The sequence below is a fragment of the Dermochelys coriacea genome, chromosome 6, assembly GCF_009764565.3.
Source record: "Dermochelys coriacea isolate rDerCor1 chromosome 6, rDerCor1.pri.v4, whole genome shotgun sequence".
Taxonomy (NCBI): domain Eukaryota; kingdom Metazoa; phylum Chordata; order Testudines; family Dermochelyidae; genus Dermochelys; species Dermochelys coriacea.
In genome coordinates, this window is record NC_050073.1 from 26,289,577 (window position 1) to 26,309,134 (window position 19,558).

General features: G+C 37.5%; 1 protein-coding gene across 32 annotated transcripts in view; it reads left to right on the forward strand.

Annotated features, from left to right (window-relative positions):
• SOX6 (SRY-box transcription factor 6) overlaps positions 1-19,558 on the forward strand; it is a 450,079-nt gene that overhangs the window by 389,832 nt on the left and 40,689 nt on the right. For all 32 annotated transcript variants that reach the window (XM_043516939.1, XM_043516934.1, XM_043516913.1 and 29 more), the window contains one exon: positions 18,621-18,729. In XM_043516939.1, the coding sequence (XP_043372874.1) occupies positions 18,621-18,729 (109 nt within the window). The remainder of the gene's footprint in view (positions 1-18,620; positions 18,730-19,558) is intronic.

Genomic DNA, 19,558 nt, shown 5'->3' on the forward strand with positions numbered 1-19,558 from the left:
ATATTGTCCTGAACAATTTTATTTCCTTTTCTGTTTTTTTATTTTACTTTCTAGGGGAATGGAGGCCAGTTACATTTAATACACTTTTCATTTCTGAAAGAAACTGCTTAGACAAATACTTTCTTAAAAAACAAATGCTCATATTTTATTCAGAGTGGTTTGTCTACAATAGAGTGGGGCATGCAAACCACTTCCCAACCAAAAAAAATGTCCTGCCATGCCTCATTGTATTTTTATTGCAGTAGCTTATCAATATATACCACACGTTGTGTACATAAAAAAGATGAGTTGCAGGATGAGGAATTTAAAATAACAGCTTGCAGTTTGAAAGGGAAAAGGAGTTTTGAGGCAGATGGGTCATTTGCTCAGTTTATCAAGCCATTTCCCTTTGTCTCCGTCCACACCTCCTTTCGACAGCTACCTGGAAGTGTCTTGTTGGGATCTGCAGAATCTAGTTTACAAAAAGAAAATACCCCAGTATTTCTGTTCAGAACAGCACTTAAGCACGTGCCGTTCTGTGTAGGGGAGGAGCTTGCGCATGTGTTTGTGTGCTTCCCTACATCAGGACCTGTGTTAGTACCTCACTCTTCTACTACTATGAGAATGCCCCTCTTGTAACATTAGGAACCACCTTGGCATCTGACTTGCACAACTTGCAGTTTTGATAGATGTACAATGGTTTAGGTCTATCAAAGATATTAGATACATCATACATCTTAGGTATTAACCAAGATGGTCAGGGATCCAATCCCATCCTTTGGGTGCCCCTACACCTCCAGCTGCCAGAAGCTGGGATGGAACAACAGGGAAAGGATCACTTGAAATTGTTGTGCTCTGTTCACTGCCTCTAAATCATCTAGCATTGGCCACTGTCAGAATGCAGGACACTGGGCTAGATGGACCATTGGTCTGACTCAGTATGGCCACTATTATGTAACATTAAAATGGAACTCTTTACCTTAGTGTAATATTGACCTCATTGTGACAAGCTTTTTCTGTCCCTAAAATGCATTGAGCTGACACTATATTGCAATCTAGGAATACACTGTGCTTTTGCCATCGCTGTCTATCTCCTCTGCTGCTCACCCCTGCTGTGTTTTTGCTGGGACTTTTCTAAATGTTGTTGTCTCTCAGCAACAACATGAATCTCATCACATTGCTGTTGTGTGTGAGATCTCCATTAATTAATAACATAGCTCACAATTTCCAAGGTAGAATTTGTATTTAAAACATACATGATGCAAAGAGATTTACAAAAAAAGGTTTCTGCTGTACTGTATGTGTGCTTCATATATTGTGGCATTCTGACCGGCTTTAAATCTGCCTTAGTCTGAGGACACAATTAAGCTGTATGCCAAATGTTTTTCTAAATAATATGCACAATTTATATCTTGTTGTTTTTGTTTGTGTGAGGTGGCAGATGGGTAGGGGGCAGAGGAGATGAAAAAGAAGTAAAAACTGCATTACAAGTAAATCAGGCTCGTTATTACTGTTTAACATTGATATTGTGGTAGTAATTAAAGGGCCCACTTAGGATCAGGGCCTCATTTTGCTGGGTGGTTCTCCCCTTGCTATCTCATTTAAGACAAGACACAAAGAAATAAGCATAACAAACAATAGGAATGGAGGAGGAGAGTAACAATACCAAGATCAGCTGGTTAGATAGGCTAGCAATGTGCACAACTTGATAGTTCTTGAATTATTTAGGGTATGTGGATAGGTATGCGCAGCACGTTTCATTAGGGTGCACCCAGAGAATGTTATTTTTTTATTTTTTTTAAAGGCGAACATTTATTGAATACTCAGTCAGAAAGGACATTATTTTTGTTCATCAAACAAACTAAAGAAACTAAAACTTAACAAAACTTATTTTTTTTAAATTAACAACTAAACTTTACTTAAAAAATACAATCTTAAAAAATGAGACACAAAATGCCAAATTTTTGCTGTAGAGATAACCAGGTGTATACAAAGATACAGTAAATTTTCATGATCTTTATCTTTAACCAGATAATGAGCTAACCCAAATTGACCAAAACAAATTCAGTTTTCTTCATCTTCCTATCCTAGAGAATGAGACATCGCTAACCAGGTGTTATGGACTTAAATTCCTCAATCACATCATTGTAATTAACTGACGAAGCCAATTCTTGTTCAATATACAAAATCATGAGTGAGTCGAGGCGCTGTTGGGACATTGTACTTCTTAGTTTGTTTTTTACATGTGCTAGTTTCGAAAAGGCTCTTTCACATGAACAGCTTGTAACAGGTAAGACTGCAAAGCATTGAATAGATTTGTAAAAGGCCTGGAACATGGAAGACCAATCCGATTCCTTTAGCCAATCAAGCCACTCTCTGGTGGTGTTCGTAGTGCTACCTTTAGGAACAGATCCATCATAACCCCGAAGCAATCCGAGTTCAGCTTCCAACTCATCCAAGGACACTTTAAATTTGTTGGCAATGATTCTCATATCGTCCCTGCCAATTTCTAAGCTCAGCAGTTTTCCCATTGCAATCCCAATTTTACAAGTCTCCTGTTCGAATTGCTGGTCAATGCTGGTAATCACTGTGTCTATGAGGTAAAATGAAGTTATTCTCTCCTGCTCCTCTTTTGTATCAAAGTGATGCTGGGACTCAAACGCATCATCAGTACAACTGGACGTTTTTATCTTCTTAACTGGGGGAATCGATATATCATTCTCTACACACATTTTCACACTGTCATTGAAAATAAATTGAAAATATTCTGGGCCACTTCTCATAGCAGCCAAAGAGTTGCGCAAGCTTTTCACCCCTTTCATTGAAGTAAGTTGAGATCTGGAGCTTGAAGGGCCTTATTCACTTTTACCACCATCTGGAGAATACGGTGCATCATGTGAAGGGCAAAGATGAATTTGAATGAATTTAGTTCATGGATAAGGCCCGTGGCTTCTATTTTAATGTCTGCAAGGCAAGTTGTTTTGATGATCTCTTGTAAAATGATGGAGTAGTTTTGTTTTACAGCAGCCATTGCTTCTGCTCTGCATGCCCATCTTGTGTTTGACAGGGACTTCAAAGTCTTCAACTGGGTCCTACTTCTTGTGAAATCTTCTCTATTTCTACATGTCACACAGGACTCCCCTCCATGAAGACATAAAGAGTCTGAATAATACCAAAAAAATCAAAGACAGTTCTGTTTTGTTTACTTGAAGTGCATGCATCTACTAGGACGAGGTTCAAACAATGCACATAGCAGTGTACATAGAGTATTTTACTCTTTCTTTCTTTACATTTCATTTGAACTCCAGCAGTACATCCAGACATAGTAGATGTGCCACCAAAACAGACAGACATCACTGATGACCAGTCAATTTTAAGAATGCCAAGGATGTCATTTAATTGGTCAAAAAAAGACTGAGCATCAACTGTTAATAGTCTCTGAACAGACACACAATGTTCAGCTGGACTATGTTTTTCACTGTCAAAATACCGCACCACAATGGACATCTGTTCATGATGTCCACAGTCAGTAGTGTTGTCGGCAGTTATCGAAATCATTTTTCCATTTAGTGAAGACACAATCTTTTGTTGCACAACATTTTGCAAGGCCGCAATTAAATCGTTTTGAATGCGATTACTCGGATAGGTAGCATTTTGAGGAGATTGTTGCACATGCTTTGCCATTACAGGATCATATTTTTGGAGCATATTGACAAGATTTAGAAATAAACCTTTCTCAAAACTGTCAGCTTTTTCATTGTGACCCCTGAATGGTCTCCCACCTTTCGCCAAACACAGAACAATGTCAATCAGTCGCTCCATTACACTTCAGTTATGGCACCGTTCTTCTTCTTGTTTAGACAGATAAGCCTGCTTTCCCTCATCCAACAATACATCAATAGGTTCCCCTTCATTAAAACTTGACCATGAAGAACAGCTCAACACATGAGATTTTGACAGTTGATGGTTTTTAAAACATTTGTTAGCCCTATGTCAGTTTCTGAATCCCTTATCAATAAATGCTGGATCAGTGTGACCTTTGTTTGCTGCATCATTAGAGGAGAAGAAACTGCGGTAAAAGCAAAATGCTGCATCCTTTGATAGGCTATATTCTAACCACCTATACTTTTCATAACAAACGGACTGAAAACTTCTTTGTTTATTCCCTATTTTACTTCTAGGAAACATTCTCAATCTAGGCTGATAAGGTCCTCTAGATAATTGAGACTGGCGTTCTAATCTATTTTTTGGAATATCACAGACTGGGTCATCAGATGGAATGTTTGATGGCTTTGAATTGGAACAACACTGACCTGAACTAAGAGACAAAGTCTGTTTCTGTTGGTCATTACTCAGTTTATTGCACACACTGGAACTGGTGGCGGCATTATCTTTATGTAAGTTCTTAACTGAGGAGTCCGAGGTATTTGCACTACTATCAGGACATTCATTATAATTCAGTTTGTCTGCTCCTTTTCTTATCATAACAACGAACCGATCCATATTTTAAAATGAAAAGGGGGTATCATATGATGGAATTAAAATGTAAAGCCACGGGCTTGTTATGCTATTTCAGTAGAGTACATGCGACAAAGATTACAAACACTGTAGACACTGCACTGGGCATACCTGATGTGGCTGCTTATATAGGTCAAAGAATTTTCTAGAATAGTAGTTGGAGGGGGAGGGGAGGACCAATGGTAATGCAGCGCTGCAGTAGTGGGGACGCATGCTGTGAATAAACGTGGGCTTTCTGTACATTTCTACAACATCTATATTATGCAATTCGGTGCTTATTGCATAATACAACAGTCCATACTTTAAAACTAAAAGAGCATATCATGCGATTAAATTAAAACGCAAAGCCACTTTTTTTTGGAGATATTAGGTTGTGCCTGGGCATACCCGGTACACCCTGTACGCACAACCATGGGTATGTGCCCATTCCAGAGCTCAAAATGGAGGTGAATTTGTATCATGTTTGGAGTCCTGGGGCTGAGTTGCCTTGTTGCTTCTGATCACTTCCCATAGCCTGTGTGGTTAGGACATGGGAAGGAGCTGCCTGGGGCCTGGTACCCTCTGGGGGGAGAATTGCAAATCCTGGTCTGAAGTAACCAGGGTGGAGGCACTGGTGGGCCCATTCTTTCAGCTTCCACCAGCAAAAGTCCTCTAACCAGACCTATCTCATAGCACATATGGCTGGGAATGGGCACATGGGTCCCCTTCTCTCTCTCTCTCTCTCTAGCACGCAGGATCTTCCTTCTATCTTTCTATCTCTTTATAGCACAGGGTCTATCTGTCTATCATCTATCTATCTTTATATTTCAAATATATTTCAGGTTTAGAGAAGTATTTATGTGTTCCTCAAATTAGCTGAGAAGTAAAACTTAGCTAAAGGAGATGGATTTAGAGATCAGCACAATTCACAAAGATTAAAAAGAAGAAAAAAACCCTCTTTGTCTGAATTCATTATTTTCAGGCTGCTTTTTATAGACTAGTTTTTCAGAAGTCATCTGTGAAGGCTGGCATAAAGAATTTTTAAAGATAACTAAATGGGATGGAGGCAAGGTTTAAAATCATCTACTGGGGCTGTTGCAGGGGATATTAAATATTGATTTATCTTGGGGTAAGAATCATACTAACGGCTTGTAGTCAGATCAGTTCATCTGGAATACAAACTGTATAGCTGTATTTAGTACAATGGCAACAATACTGGAAATGCAGGGGTGAGAATTTAATCTAAATCAGTTGGCTCTCCAAAGGTTCAATTGAAAAAAACTAGCATTTCAAACTGAACTTTTCCTAAAAGTTTCATGCTGTTTAGATTAAAATTTGTCTCATTTAGTCAGTCCATGCTGTATCATAACCCACACCTCTGTGTCATATTGCAAATATCCAAAATCCACATTTCAAGACTGTTCCAAATTTTAAGTTTTAATACCCCAAACCCTCCTGCAGACCTGATGCAAATCATTCAAGTAATCTGGCATGTAACACTGTAAGCAATTTTCTGCTACTTGCCATTGCCTTTGGCCAAGCTTTTAGTCATAATATAAAATTTGGCACAGATTGGACTTAACCAATGAAAACTGATTGTGTTCTCATTTTAGACATAAATAGTTGCCAGCTAGTGGTATTGGCTAATAGATTTTTCAGTCTGTATAGATGTGCATATGGCCATAGCAAGAGATCCCTTTTTCCAAGAGTGACATCAAAACAGTAGTTCCTAGGTAATTTTAATGTTATATTTGCTTTTGTTTGTGTTGTTTTCTTTAAACATATTCATTTGACAGCTGCAAAGGCATGAATGTTCTATGGCTGAAAAATACATTAAATATATTTATATGAGAGGCCGTGTGGTGTAGTTGATGGAGCACTGGACAAAGACTCAGGAGACCTAGGTTCAATTCTCAGTTCTGTCACTGGGCTGCAGAATGGTACCTTCTTGAGTCTATGCCTCAGTTCTCCATCTGTAAAATGCGGTTAATGATACTGACCTACTTTGTAAAGCACTTTGAGGACTACTGATGAAGAACTTGGTATTATCATTCTACTCAAAAGCAATAAAGAAATCCCTTATTACAACCATAGGACAGTCATTCCCTCTGCTACGAAACATGGAAAGAATGGAACTAGCACAAATTCCAGCTAAATATGGCTGGTAAGCGTAGAAGGGGGTAGAGAAGGCATCATTCCCTTAGACAATAGAATCCTTTCTCCATGCACGTTCTGCTCCCATCTCCCAACAGAGTAGCAAATGTCTTCCCCAGAGATGAGGCATTTTATCTCCATGCAGTGAATCATGTGGACTTTTCCATGTATGTTTTCTGCATGTGTGTGTGTGTGTGATAATTTTGAAATCAAAAGTACAGATATGTGTGTAGGATGCAATACAGCCCTGTGCTGAAAGCAAGCACTGAAGTCCCACCTAAGCCCTCATTATCAGTCTTAAGTGGGACTTAACGTGCATAGCCCTTGTACTGTTCCCCCGTCATAAGGGTGAATTTTGCCTCTACAGAGCATAATTTGATACAGTATTTCGTAATGTAAATATTTCTTTTTAAAATTATTAGATAATGAACAACTGAATTCAGATTAAGGATTTAGTTACTGTTCAATTTATTTAGGCCACATCCACTGAAATCAATAGAAAGATTCCCATTGCTGTAGCTAGTTTTGGATCAGGCTCTGCCTGTCTTTAAGTTTGTGTGAGTCTTTTCTCTTTTCAGGCTGTCAGTTTAGTTTAGGTATAAGTCATGTTAGTATTTTAAGTGGAGAGCAGTACTTTTTATATTTTACAACCCTTGCATTTTATGAGGAAATTGGACTTCAGAATATAGGTCTGTAGACAAACGTGTAAGGGCAACACTGGACCTATGAGAGTATAATCCAGAAAAATGGAAACTTAGATGTTTGAAAGGAAAGCATCTTCTTTGTCCTTTTTGGGGAATGATTTCCTATTTTTTTGGCTTGATAAATTTATACTAATCATTAATGCACTTTTAGCAATTTTCTCCCCAGGTAGAGATTTTAGAACTGTGATTTCCAAGCAACTTAGGCTCTGTCTCTTCCAAATTACTCATTACTCATGCTTACCTTTACATTCTGTCAGTAGTCCCACTTACTTCAATGAGGGCACTCATGTCCTTAGTCTTGTGCTGTTCCATCCTGGAAGAAAACAAATTCCTATTTATACAGGATAGATTGCAAACTATTTGGCTTAAAGTTGTTAGAGACCGTCACCTGAATTCATCTTGAAGGGCAGGATGAATAACAAAAAGTAGAAAAAATTATCTTTATTAACCACAGATAAACAGTATTACCTCTTCTTAACATAAACTTTTTGTTCTAACATACCTTATGAGATTGATCTTGCAACGTACTGAACGGCCCTGATTCAACAAAGAATTTCAGCACATGCTTAATGTTAATGCAACCTGAGTGTTCTTTTCTTGTTGAATTAAAATTAAAGAAGGGAGCTAGTTGAAGGGTACATCTATCGCACAGGCGTTATGTATATCATACTTGATATGCTAACCTTGCACACGGTAATCTTGCCTTCCTGACACAAACAGTAAGCAGCACACTTTCTTGAGGTTGAAATAATCAGAGGCAAACACGGCAGTTATGGGGATACAAGAGGTAAGACACGGCATAATGATGTTACTATCATTGTTCCATTGTCATCCATCCTGATTCTTTAGTGATGTGTGTTTTCTCTCTCAGCATAATAAAGGATGCCTGAGAATAAACAGTGTAAAATGCTGCAGCAAACACAAAATAAATACTTGAAAAAATAGATAATAAAAATTACAAACCCAGAAAAAATCACCCCATATTAATAGAAACAAACCACTCACCTCCTTGGTTAATGTGCAAACTGTACATAGCAGACAATTTACAATGAAATATGTCTGTATTTTAAAAGTTCAGGTTCAGTTCTGTCTGAGAGAACATTAAATAGACCTGAGTTCCTTTTTGCAACCATGCTACATCATTGTTTACTTTAATGCAAATATACTCAGAGACTTTTAATTTAGCAATACTTTTATTCTTTGTTTTTTTTATAATAAACATGCAGAATTATATAACACTTGCAATGCTATATATTTTAAAGTTCAGGTTCAGCTTTGAGCTTTTTGCTATGGCTTAGACTGTTTGTTTGTTTTTTTCAAAATCAATTTGCCTAGTCCTGTTTTTCAACCATTACAATTATTGTCAAAGGAGGAATTCCTAATGTAGGAAAAGTGTATTTATCATACATTGTCCAGTGGTTATTGCATCCTGGAGGTTGTTTTTATTGTAGCTTTCCCTCTGATGTTGTATTACATAATGAAAGACCCTATCATAACACAGACACTCACAATGCTAGAATTAAAGTAACTGTAAGAAAATCAAATCTGAATGTCTCAATGCTGGTATAAAATGTTAAATTTTACATATATTTTGTATTTGTATATTTTGTATGTGTACAGTTTATAAGAAAACATCACACTGGTACTTAAGATGTGTGGCTACTGGCATGTATGTACAATCTAAATTTATGTAAATCTGTCTGTTTCCAAACGCCTGTGGAAGGCAGCAAATTTTGCTTTGTGCAGTTGCGGTATGCAGTGTGCCATAGCAAAACTGAAGTCGATGACTCCTTTTTTCTCTCCCAGCAAAGCTGTTTTTCTTAGCAGAAACTGGAATAGTTTTACTCTTTGTTATATTAATGTGGCTACTTGCTAAAGAGGTGTTATCTTGTAGTCCTCTTTAAATATTCAGCCTTGAATACTCACCCAGTGCTTTGCTTGAGAGAGAAGTGGAGTCAGTTGTTTGAGCATAGTAATGGAAATCAAAGTCTCCTGAATTCTGCCTAACTCTGACTCTAAGAATGACCAAATTTTCAGTGAAATTCAGTCATCGACATATGTGCAGAGTAATAGTATTATTACCCCAATTCAGCAACGCTTATTCTGTGAACTCTATGGAGTTGTGCCAACCTCTTCCCAGTGAGGGGGCTGGGTCCCCCGCATCACAGGGCCCTGCCCCCCTCTATGGCCCCACCCCATGGTCAAGTCAGAGCTGGAAGCTGGAGCCAGGCAGCACAAGGCACTGGCTGATCACAGCCGGTAAGAGCTGCCTGGGTGGGGGGACCTGGCTCCGGGGCCGGCAGATCCCTGGGAGAGTAGCAACTGTGAAAGGTGGGACTTAAGATCCTGTGCCACAGCGGGTCAATCTGAGTGGGTGTTGTGCCCCGGCGGGTGGGAACACGGGCCAGGGGCTGCTCTCAGGCTCCCCAGCCCCTGCCTGGGCTTACTTGTCCACTGCTGCTGGAGCTGGGCACCCAGCCAGTAGCTGCCACACTCTCCACTCTGCCTTCAGAGCTGGGTGGCTGGAGAGAAGCAGCTGCTATGGGGGGGAAGAGGAGGGGAGGAGTGGTGTAAGGCAAATTTTGGGGTGGCTATAGCCCCCGCAGCCTCCCTTGTGCCATCCCTGGAACTTTAGTTCACTAGAGGAAAATGGGCTTTCTGCTGCTGTGAGTTAATGGAGTAACTCCAGTAGCTGAAGTGGTAAAGGTTTGTGCTGCCATGCTGAAGGGCCTAGGTTTGTACTCTGCTGGTGGGCCATGTAGGACTTGGTACATGGCTATGTTGGACATGTAGCAACTGAGTTGCCCTCAGGCAGAGATTCATGCCCAGTAGTATAGGAAATAAAGTAAAAAAAGAAGTAGAACAATCCAATTATTTCCTGTAGAACATGTGCTCGGTGTCATATTTTGTTTAAAATAATATGATAGCACAAGTATGTGTAGGACTAAAAGAAAATGTGTTTTCTAAATTGATGCATTCATATTCTTCACTCTTACAAGTTACATAGGGCTGGCCTACATAATTTATTATTGGTCCATTAAATCCAGTATTGTGCCTCTAGCAGTGGCCAATACTTGATACTACAGAAGCAAATTAGCCTCCCTCCCATAATGCACCAGGCCAATGATCCACTGATACTGGGTTGTGAGGGGAGAGCAGCAAGGAGAAGGAGGGAATGTCTACTTGACCCCTGCAAGTGAATAATTTGCACCCTAGAATGGGAGATTCAATAATCTGTATTTTACCGTGTGTTATTACAAATGTCATTAATGGTCATAAAATTATTCAGCCCTTTTAAAAACAAGTGACAGGTCAGGCTTTGGGCTCCTTCTGATCTCTAATGAATACTACTGCTTTATTATATGGCGTGTGAAATGGTAATTCTTTTTGTTTGTTTTATATTTATCAGCTGTTAATTTAATTGAATACTCCTTTGTTCTCTGGGACTAATCAGTTTTCATTAATCTAGGCAGAATTCAACAGTTCATTGTTTTTAATAAACATTCTGTCATGTTTCAATTGAAGTGCATAATTTTACAGTACAATGCTGTGTGAATGTGTTGCTGAAACAAAGAGTTAATCAGAAAGTTTTCGGATACTGCCATGCATCATGCCTTTGTGCATGAACAAAAAGTTGGAAACCGCATAAAAGCAGTAGTTGGGTTACCACACAACTGGATATGCTTAAGTCTGAACACTTCATAACTCTAACTACTGGGGAGTTGCAAACTTATAAATAACCTTGCAATTGGTTAAAACCTTATTAAAACCATATGAACAAAGATATAAAGCATTTGGTTAAAGGGGTTCAGTAAGTGCAGTAATCCTGTTGAAAGTAATCTAACTGAGGTAGATCCATATTTTAGGAGTGTCTACAAGTGCTGCAATAGTTAAGGATCTGTCTATCCGTGTTTAATAGGTGGGGGAGGGGGAAGATTAACTCATAAAATCCTGTCTAGATGGAAATATTTGGCTATCTGAGTTTTTTAAAGAATTAAATATATTCTGTGTTATTTTTAAAGGTGACCTGAAAAGCTATAAAATCCAGTAATGCAAAAATATGTGTTGAGCGCCACTAATAACCACATATACAGGGACTTCCCCTTAACACTCCTTTCATATTTCTTCACTCAGATGTCATGACATCCAACCCAACAGTTATGGAAGCTTCCTAGTATTCTCTTCCATAGGGCACTTTAAAATCATGAGTCAGACCCTCTAAAATCATGCAATTTGCTTAAAAATCAAAATATTTTTTTAACAAAAAATAGGACAGTGAGTTGTTGATATTTGTCATCTTGTTTTTGAACGTATAATGTTCATGTTTCCAAGTTTTTTTCACAGCCACAAAGGCTAGAACCTTAGCTTTCATTCGATAAAAAACGTGATATTAGCATATGTTCACCTGACTCCAGGAGCTGGGGATTTAAGAGACCCAGATATCATAGACTTGCAATAAAGCATGAACATTAATAACACTAGATTCCTACTCTCCTGTGATGCCCCTGTATGTCTCATGTTGTCACATTCAGAATAGTGGAAGCCAGCTGAAGCATGGAGCCGGTTAAGCAGGATTAGTATAAATCCTTTTTTCAAATGCATTGTTTGTTTTTTCAACAGTATTTTAAAACAAAACAATATATTTCAAAAAGGGGACTTAATGTCCTCCTTTCCCTCTGAGTCGATACATGCTTCCAGTGCAGTTCAGCATGGTACATCAGAGCACTATGGGCATGTCTACATGGAGATAAAAGCCTCGCAGCCCAGTCATGGCTGGCCCAGATCAGCTGACTTAGGCTGGGTGGATTTGGGCTGTGTAGATGTTTGGGTTCAGGCTGCACCCTTGCACTGTTCCAGAGCTCGGGCTCCAGCCTGAGTCAGCTGACCTGAGCCAGCTGTGGGTTGTTTATCTCCATGTAGACATATCCTATATTGCAATAGGCACCTGTAGGCTGAGACAGGGATTCTTTTCTATTCTATATAAGTTCTTATACCACCTTCATTATCATAGTAGCTGAGTGCCTTATGGACATCCTGGAAATCTTGAAGGAGAAAACTAAAGTCAGGTTTCAAGTGAGGATATACTATATTGCCCTTTTAGTCTGACCACTGGGAGCATTACCTTTATATTGTTAAAGTTACTGGGATTTGGTATTTTATCTTGTCAGATCAACTTAAAGTCACAGACATTTAGAGTTCATTCATCCAACCTGTACATCAAGTATTCCAAAACTTTTAGCAAAATGGCCCAGTTATTAAAATGCTGAAAAATAACTATTATTACATATTCACTGTAATTTTTTCTCAGCCTTTCTCTCACGCATGTGCACACACATACACACACTCTAAATATTTAAATGCCTCTTGCCACAGAATGATATGATACCTTGTCATTTTAGCCATGCAAAATATTCATGAGAAAATCTCAAACTTGGGACAAACATTGCCAAAAGTTTGTGAACCTGGGACAGATTTATGGTTCCTATTGAGAAACCATGAGAAATTCTATGATTTTTCAGTGTTTCCACCTATAACTTGGCCAAAATTGATGGGTTTGGTTAAGTCTTGCTTGGCGTTTGCTCACAACTGGAAATCAAAGCAAAACCACATGAATTAAAACTGGAAAAAGGTTTATATGGATCCCTGTGAACTAATGCCACCAAGTTTTCTCTGAGTTCTACATCTACTGTACTACGTCTTTCAGGGATTTTTATTTTTCTGACTACAAATTGATATGATAGGAACTATTACAATAGTTCCCACCCCCAAAAAATGTACAAAATTTAGAGATAAGTCTGAAAGTCAATTTGTAATGATTCCTGCTTTGCCAAGATATTGCAAAAGATTCTAAGCAGAGGGTGATTTCACTTTCCAGTCCTAGCTGTAAAAAAAGTAGGAGGAACTTGGGGGAATTTATACCTTGACCTTTGCATGATGAAAGGAGGACTTGTGAGTTCTCACAGAACAATGTTTCTTGATTCATAGTAACAATGGACGGCGGGTTGGAAGGACAAAGTGTCAGTCTGAGCTCTGAATTGCTTTGTTGTTGTCTGTATTAGTCACATCTTAGGAAATTATAAGATTTTGCTGAGGTGTCTGGGGGATTTATTCTCACAATTCCTGTTAGCATTAATAGGGATAGTGTGAATGAATCCCTATAAGTTTTGCTGAAAATTTCCCCTTTGATGTTTTGAACACAGGTGTTTTTAGCTGTTTTTTACATTCCACTGTATGTAAACAGAGTAGACCACAAATAACAAATAAGCCACTAAAGAATTAGTTGAGACAGTCAGTGTTGAATAACCTAATTGTAATGTATTTTGTGTGTAAAGATGTGATAATTATTTATAGCAAATTAAAATTGAAACTAAAATACTGTCCTCAGATATGTAATAGCCCCTCAGGCATAAACTCGGTGGCTTCTGTGAATGACCCATATTAATTCAGACTCTAGAAATTGGCTCTTTAAATAAACCTTGGTAACTGCTGCCAAGTTAAACTATTGAAACAAAGAGTATTACATCATTGTCCAGCCATGTCTACTTAAATAAAATGTATTTGTTTGAAAAAAAAATAGAACAAACCCTTTCACACAAGGATCAGCTGGTATGCCATTTTCCAGTTTAGTCTGAATACACATTTCAGATGTGGAAAAAGCTAGCATGTTGAAATAATTTGAGGCATGGGTATAGTCTGATCAGTCTTGGTAATCCAGAAGGGAGGGGTACCCAGTGTATTATTACATTTCGTATATTGTTTTTCAAGAGATGGATGCAATCAGTCATCTCGCATCTGGTTTGAAAAAAACTTGTCTTGCTGGCAAGTAAACTGTTATTTAAGTACACAATCTACTGCACTACTGAAACAGTTTTGCCAAACTTGTCCAAGTATTCTCACAAGCTTAAAGATGGTATAAATATCATTTATAGCACATCGTTTACTTCAGACTATATGGAATACCTTCCTGTTCCCCTGATCTAAGTGTCCCAGTTTACATTACGGCCTTTATTGCTTCTGTTTGATGGAATGATCAGTAAAAATTTAATGACACTATAAAATAATAAAAATGTCATTAATTTACCACGGATCTTGGATGCAGTGGTTGTAAAGTTACATTAATAAACAGAATTTTTTTTACAACAAAAAGCATTGTTATGTGGGAACATATAAATAACACACATAAATTTAAGAGCAATTTTACTGTTAGCACACACATTATTATGGAATAGCCAATAAGTGTATAAAACAAAGTATATAAAATTTTATGAAAATATACTGTGCACATCAAAAATTCAGCTTTTATCTAAGTGCAGAGAAAAGCCATTATTGTGTGCTTACTGTTTCATTGCTGTTCTTCCATAAGATCACAATTTTATATTTGTTTCTAGTAATTTGAAGTTTGCAGCTTTTTTGTAGGAAGGGCGTTGCTTCCGCCACTTCTTGGTTGACTAAACCATCCCTTTACCTTCCACACACGCAGGAAGAATTGATAATCCCTGCCACAGAAATGAGGGAAAAGTTGCTAATTTAATGCAAAGTTTAAAATAATGCCTAAGGGGTTGGCTGGCTTGCTCGGTGACTCTGGAAATAAGGGATAATAATCTAGCAGTCTATCTGTCATCACTGGGGCTGTTCCATCATTGATTGTGATAACATGTGAATATGATGGATGCCACAGTCTTGTGGCTCATAACATTTAACATTCATCAGCTCTCACTAAAGGGGCTTTATCATTTAAATATCTTTATTTAATATGCAACATCTACCTCATATATCATAATTTCAAAGCACTTAGAGAACCAACAGCCCTACAACACAGTGGAACAGACTTTAATTTTTTTTAATAACTTTTATGTTTTTTGCATGTTTATGACTGACAATGCATAAATAAGTGCCTAATCATGTCACTGAATGAACATGAATATTTGGCTGTTGCAAGAAGAATTTTTTCTTCTTCTAATTTTAAAGTAGTGATTAATTTTTACTGTATTTTTAAAATACACAAAAACACAGAGGGCCTAAATTGTGCTTGAGGGAGCTTTCAGTTTCAGCAAAAGTCCCTGACCCTGCAAATTTTTAGTCCCATTGACTTCTGTGGGCCTACTCCCATGAGTAAAAATTTACAGGATCATATCCTAAGCACTTTCTTGAAATTACACAATTTAAAGTGAACAGCTTTGTATGAATTTACAGCAGATGACTCGCAGACAGCATTAAAGGATATTGTCCACCTGTTTAGACTTCCAAAATTACCTTTTGAAAAGGAATAAAAACCACACCCTATCCCTGGAAGATATGCTTTAACTAAAAACATACAAACAAATTAGCTCTGTGTAGCTAAGAAGCAAAAATATATATAAACACAGCTTGCATGGGCACATATATTTCCGGCTGCACGTACATATGTGTGTGGATGTAATGGGTGTGTGTATTTATTTGTTAATGCGTATGTGCTTATATATATACATCACATGCTTTAAAAATATTTTACAATATGTACATGTAGATGTTTATGTGGCTATAGGCTACTTAGAATTTATTTTCCTTTAGGACTTGTTTGCACTAGAAAAAAGGGTGTTTATTAAATATGTGATAACTAACCCATTTTAAAATCATAGTGTAAACAAGGTAAGTTGTGGTTTCACCATATGTTAGTTGGTTGATGTGAAGCCTACTAGGATAAGCCCAAAAGAAAGGAAAAGGTTGGGACCCAAACATGTGAGTGTCCCTTTGAATATTAAGTTCATAAAAGCATTTCATATAAATTGTACTAATTCCTCATCCAAATATTGATATTATAAGCATCACTGTGAAGAATATTTTTCACTGAAAAAAATCAGACTAAAAAGGCATTCCAATGTATATATTAAGAAATAATAGCTGTGGTTTATTTTCCTATGAATTAAAAACCAGAGGTTATTACGGAATCATAAGTGGACTTCAATTCTTTTAGAAGAAAAGGTATTATTATCGTGTAAGCTTTCTCATCTTACTATTTCTGCCCTCATGTAATTTCCCCTTTTCTGCTTCTATGTCAAAATATTGATATTCTTTCAGAAACTTTTTTTCCCTTTTTTAACAGAGAATATTTTCTGGTAAAAAATCAAAGGGAATGAATGACTAAAAAGATGCTTCAAATGTGCATATGGATATATAGCAGGTTCTGTTGATTTTAATAGTAGAAAGATATTTCGCCTTCTTCTAAACCACATTTAATGGTTGTTCTTCCAAGAATACTGCAGATGCCATGTTAACACTCCTTTAGAAAAGGCTTTAATGCAAATATTTGGAAAGAGAAATGGTGTGTACTAAAAGCTGTTTTTCTTAGTACTGATTTTTGCTTTTATTTTGAGTGCAAATTGTGAAAGTCTAAACTAGCCCCTCAACAATGGAACAAGGAACACTTGGGGGAAAAAAATCATTCCTATCTGCCAGCAAAGCAGATTCCATTCTGATGGTACAGGATTATTGTTAGATTATAGAACATCTTTGGGTATAATGGTTGGCCTTGTAGTGTTAGTTTGCCTGTCTCTAAGTCACATTGCTTCTCTGTGTCTAGAACTCTTACTTTTCATTTAAGCTTCTTTGCTTAAGTTCCCTCATCAACAGATACATTATATAGGAAAGCTACACTACAAAAACAACTCAATAGCATGGAGAATGTTACTCCATTATGAAAATGCAAAGCTAACTTGTTAGATGGATGGCAGATTTTAAGAAACTTTTAAAAATGCACTTAGTACCTGAAACTCCTCAGCTGCATGTTGTGGTGGTAAACCCAGTGAATCGGTTTTGTGCTGTGTTTTCTTCCCATGTAGATTTAAACATATTCCATGATCTGAAGAATCAAAAGGCTTCCTGAACAATTTGGCTAATGGGAATTAATTATAGAAATATAATGATATTCAAAAAATAATCAGATTAGACCTCACAAATGAACTGAGATTGAACAAATGAGGCACAACAGCCATCAAGTAATTGTATGTATGTTTGGTCTTTAAGAACATTTCTAAGTTTCTAAACATTGTGCAGGAGAGAAAACTCATGATGTTTTCTTCTTATGTCTAAAATGCTCAGTACAGAACTAGGTCATTGAACAATAGACTGAACAGCAATCATCACTCTACTTCTGCATAATGCATTAAGTATAACATGCAGAAACTGTTCGTGGAGCTGAAAGCTGGTATTTCATGTCTGTAAATTCAAGCTGACATGACATTTAATATTGTTTCATAGTAATGAACAACAAGGTTTCATTCATTCACAGGTACAACATAATACCAAGTTTTGTCTGAAGAAGTAACAACAAGGCAAGAGGGAAAACACGTTGTGTTCCTTCAAATGAGAACTCTAAATTAATGATAACCATTGAACACTTAGCTACTGATATAGAGTACTACAGAGACTCACATTCTGAAGGAATATTGCACTGTCAATTGTAGTGCTTTTGCCCTGTAGTTCTTTGATTGAAGATTGGGTTAACACATAAAATGCCTCCCTTAGTTTTCATTTTACAGTTCCAGGTCCAGCTTTCCTGTGCAGGTCTCCAGCTCTCAAAGGCTTTGTGTTTTTCTAGGAGCAAGCAAACCGTCCTCTCTCTTTTTCAATTCCCATTGAGGTTCAGTTGAAATTCCTAGACAAAATAATAGTATCAATTCTGTCATCTACTATTCCTTCTTTGAATACTTGTCTTTGAAAGCCTCTTGCATAAAATTCAGACTTGTGTTTTCTCAGGGGTACGAATGCAAACTTGGATCTCTTAGTGGAAAAAAAGTGCTTTTTCCATTAAATTAGCAGCATGTTTTAATAGGAACTTTTCTTTCAAGTTCTAAATTTTAGTGTCTCTCAAATGTCGATTGTTTTTTTTCCAGTTTAAGTCACAAAGTTTTGTGGAAAGACAAAGCGTGCAGCATAGATCAGCACTGCTTCCTGCCAAAAGTTTTCTGCGGTTGAATGTACCATCATTTATACATTATAAAGGTGGAGTTCAGCTTAGTTTGGAAGCTTCTATGTACATTTTCACATTTAAACCTTAGGACCTGATTTTCAGAAGTGCTGAACACTCATCATTCCAACTGACATTGATGAAAGCTCTGGGTGCTCCGAACCTATGAAAATGAAGCCCTCAACTTTATGTTCGAAACTACACTTTTAATGAAAACCTGCTCATTTAATTCACTCAGGAAAATAAAAGAAAAGGCATATGTCTGTACATAAATATACACACAGACATGCAAGTAGGACTAGGCTATAGGGAGCATTAATACTATCTCTTGTCTTTTCCAGGAAAGAACACGCTTTGAGAATTTAGGCCCACAGTTAACTGGGAAACCCAGTGAAGATGGAAAACTTGGCCCAGGAGTCATTGACCTTACAAGGCCAGAAGATGCAGAGGGTAAGTTGCTGCTATGAATACATTGGACACTGCTTCCTTAATTCCCACAACGTGACATGGAATGGACACATAGCTAAGTGCCTCCTACTATCTTTAATGGGTGGGGTGCAGCTAAATTCCTGGGCACAAATTTAAAACATTTTACACGTTTTTATCAGATAGTAACATATACACAGCAAAGGACAGGGAAAAAAACTAAACAAAAACGGTGATACTTTACAGTGTATACTCTGAGCCATCCTGAAACACCATTTGAGATATGTCTGCATTGCACACCACGCTTGGGTTTGTGGGACTCAGGTCTGTTGACTTGGTGTTTCCAAAACTGTGCTTGAGCATCCACACAGCGTTGTAAGCCTGGGTTTTCAACTACTGAACCTGAATTTCACAGCTGTGCTAATGTGTCCAGACTGTATTATAGATTGTTTATTAGCGGCTCCCTTCCATTACTGTTTGTTGCTTGTGGTTGGCCACCTAAGTTACATAGAATTGTTTCTGCTCTCTGATTCTTTCTGAACAGGAGAATAATGAATGGAGAATAATCTATAAATTATTTACAGAAAGACATTTTAGATAAATAATCATTTATTTTAAAATTAATAAAGCTTTCAGGAATCACATGCATTTTCAAAAATACTCTATAATTGTCCAGATCACTCATAAATGGAGACTTTCTATCTCAGAGGAAACACTGCTATTTTGACATTTGTGTTTCTCCCAAAGGGTGACACGTTGCAATATCAAAAATATTCATGGAACAAAAGTTCAGCAAATTTTTTATTCAGACATGCAAAACATTTCAACAGTAGCCTACATCCACCTGGGCTGC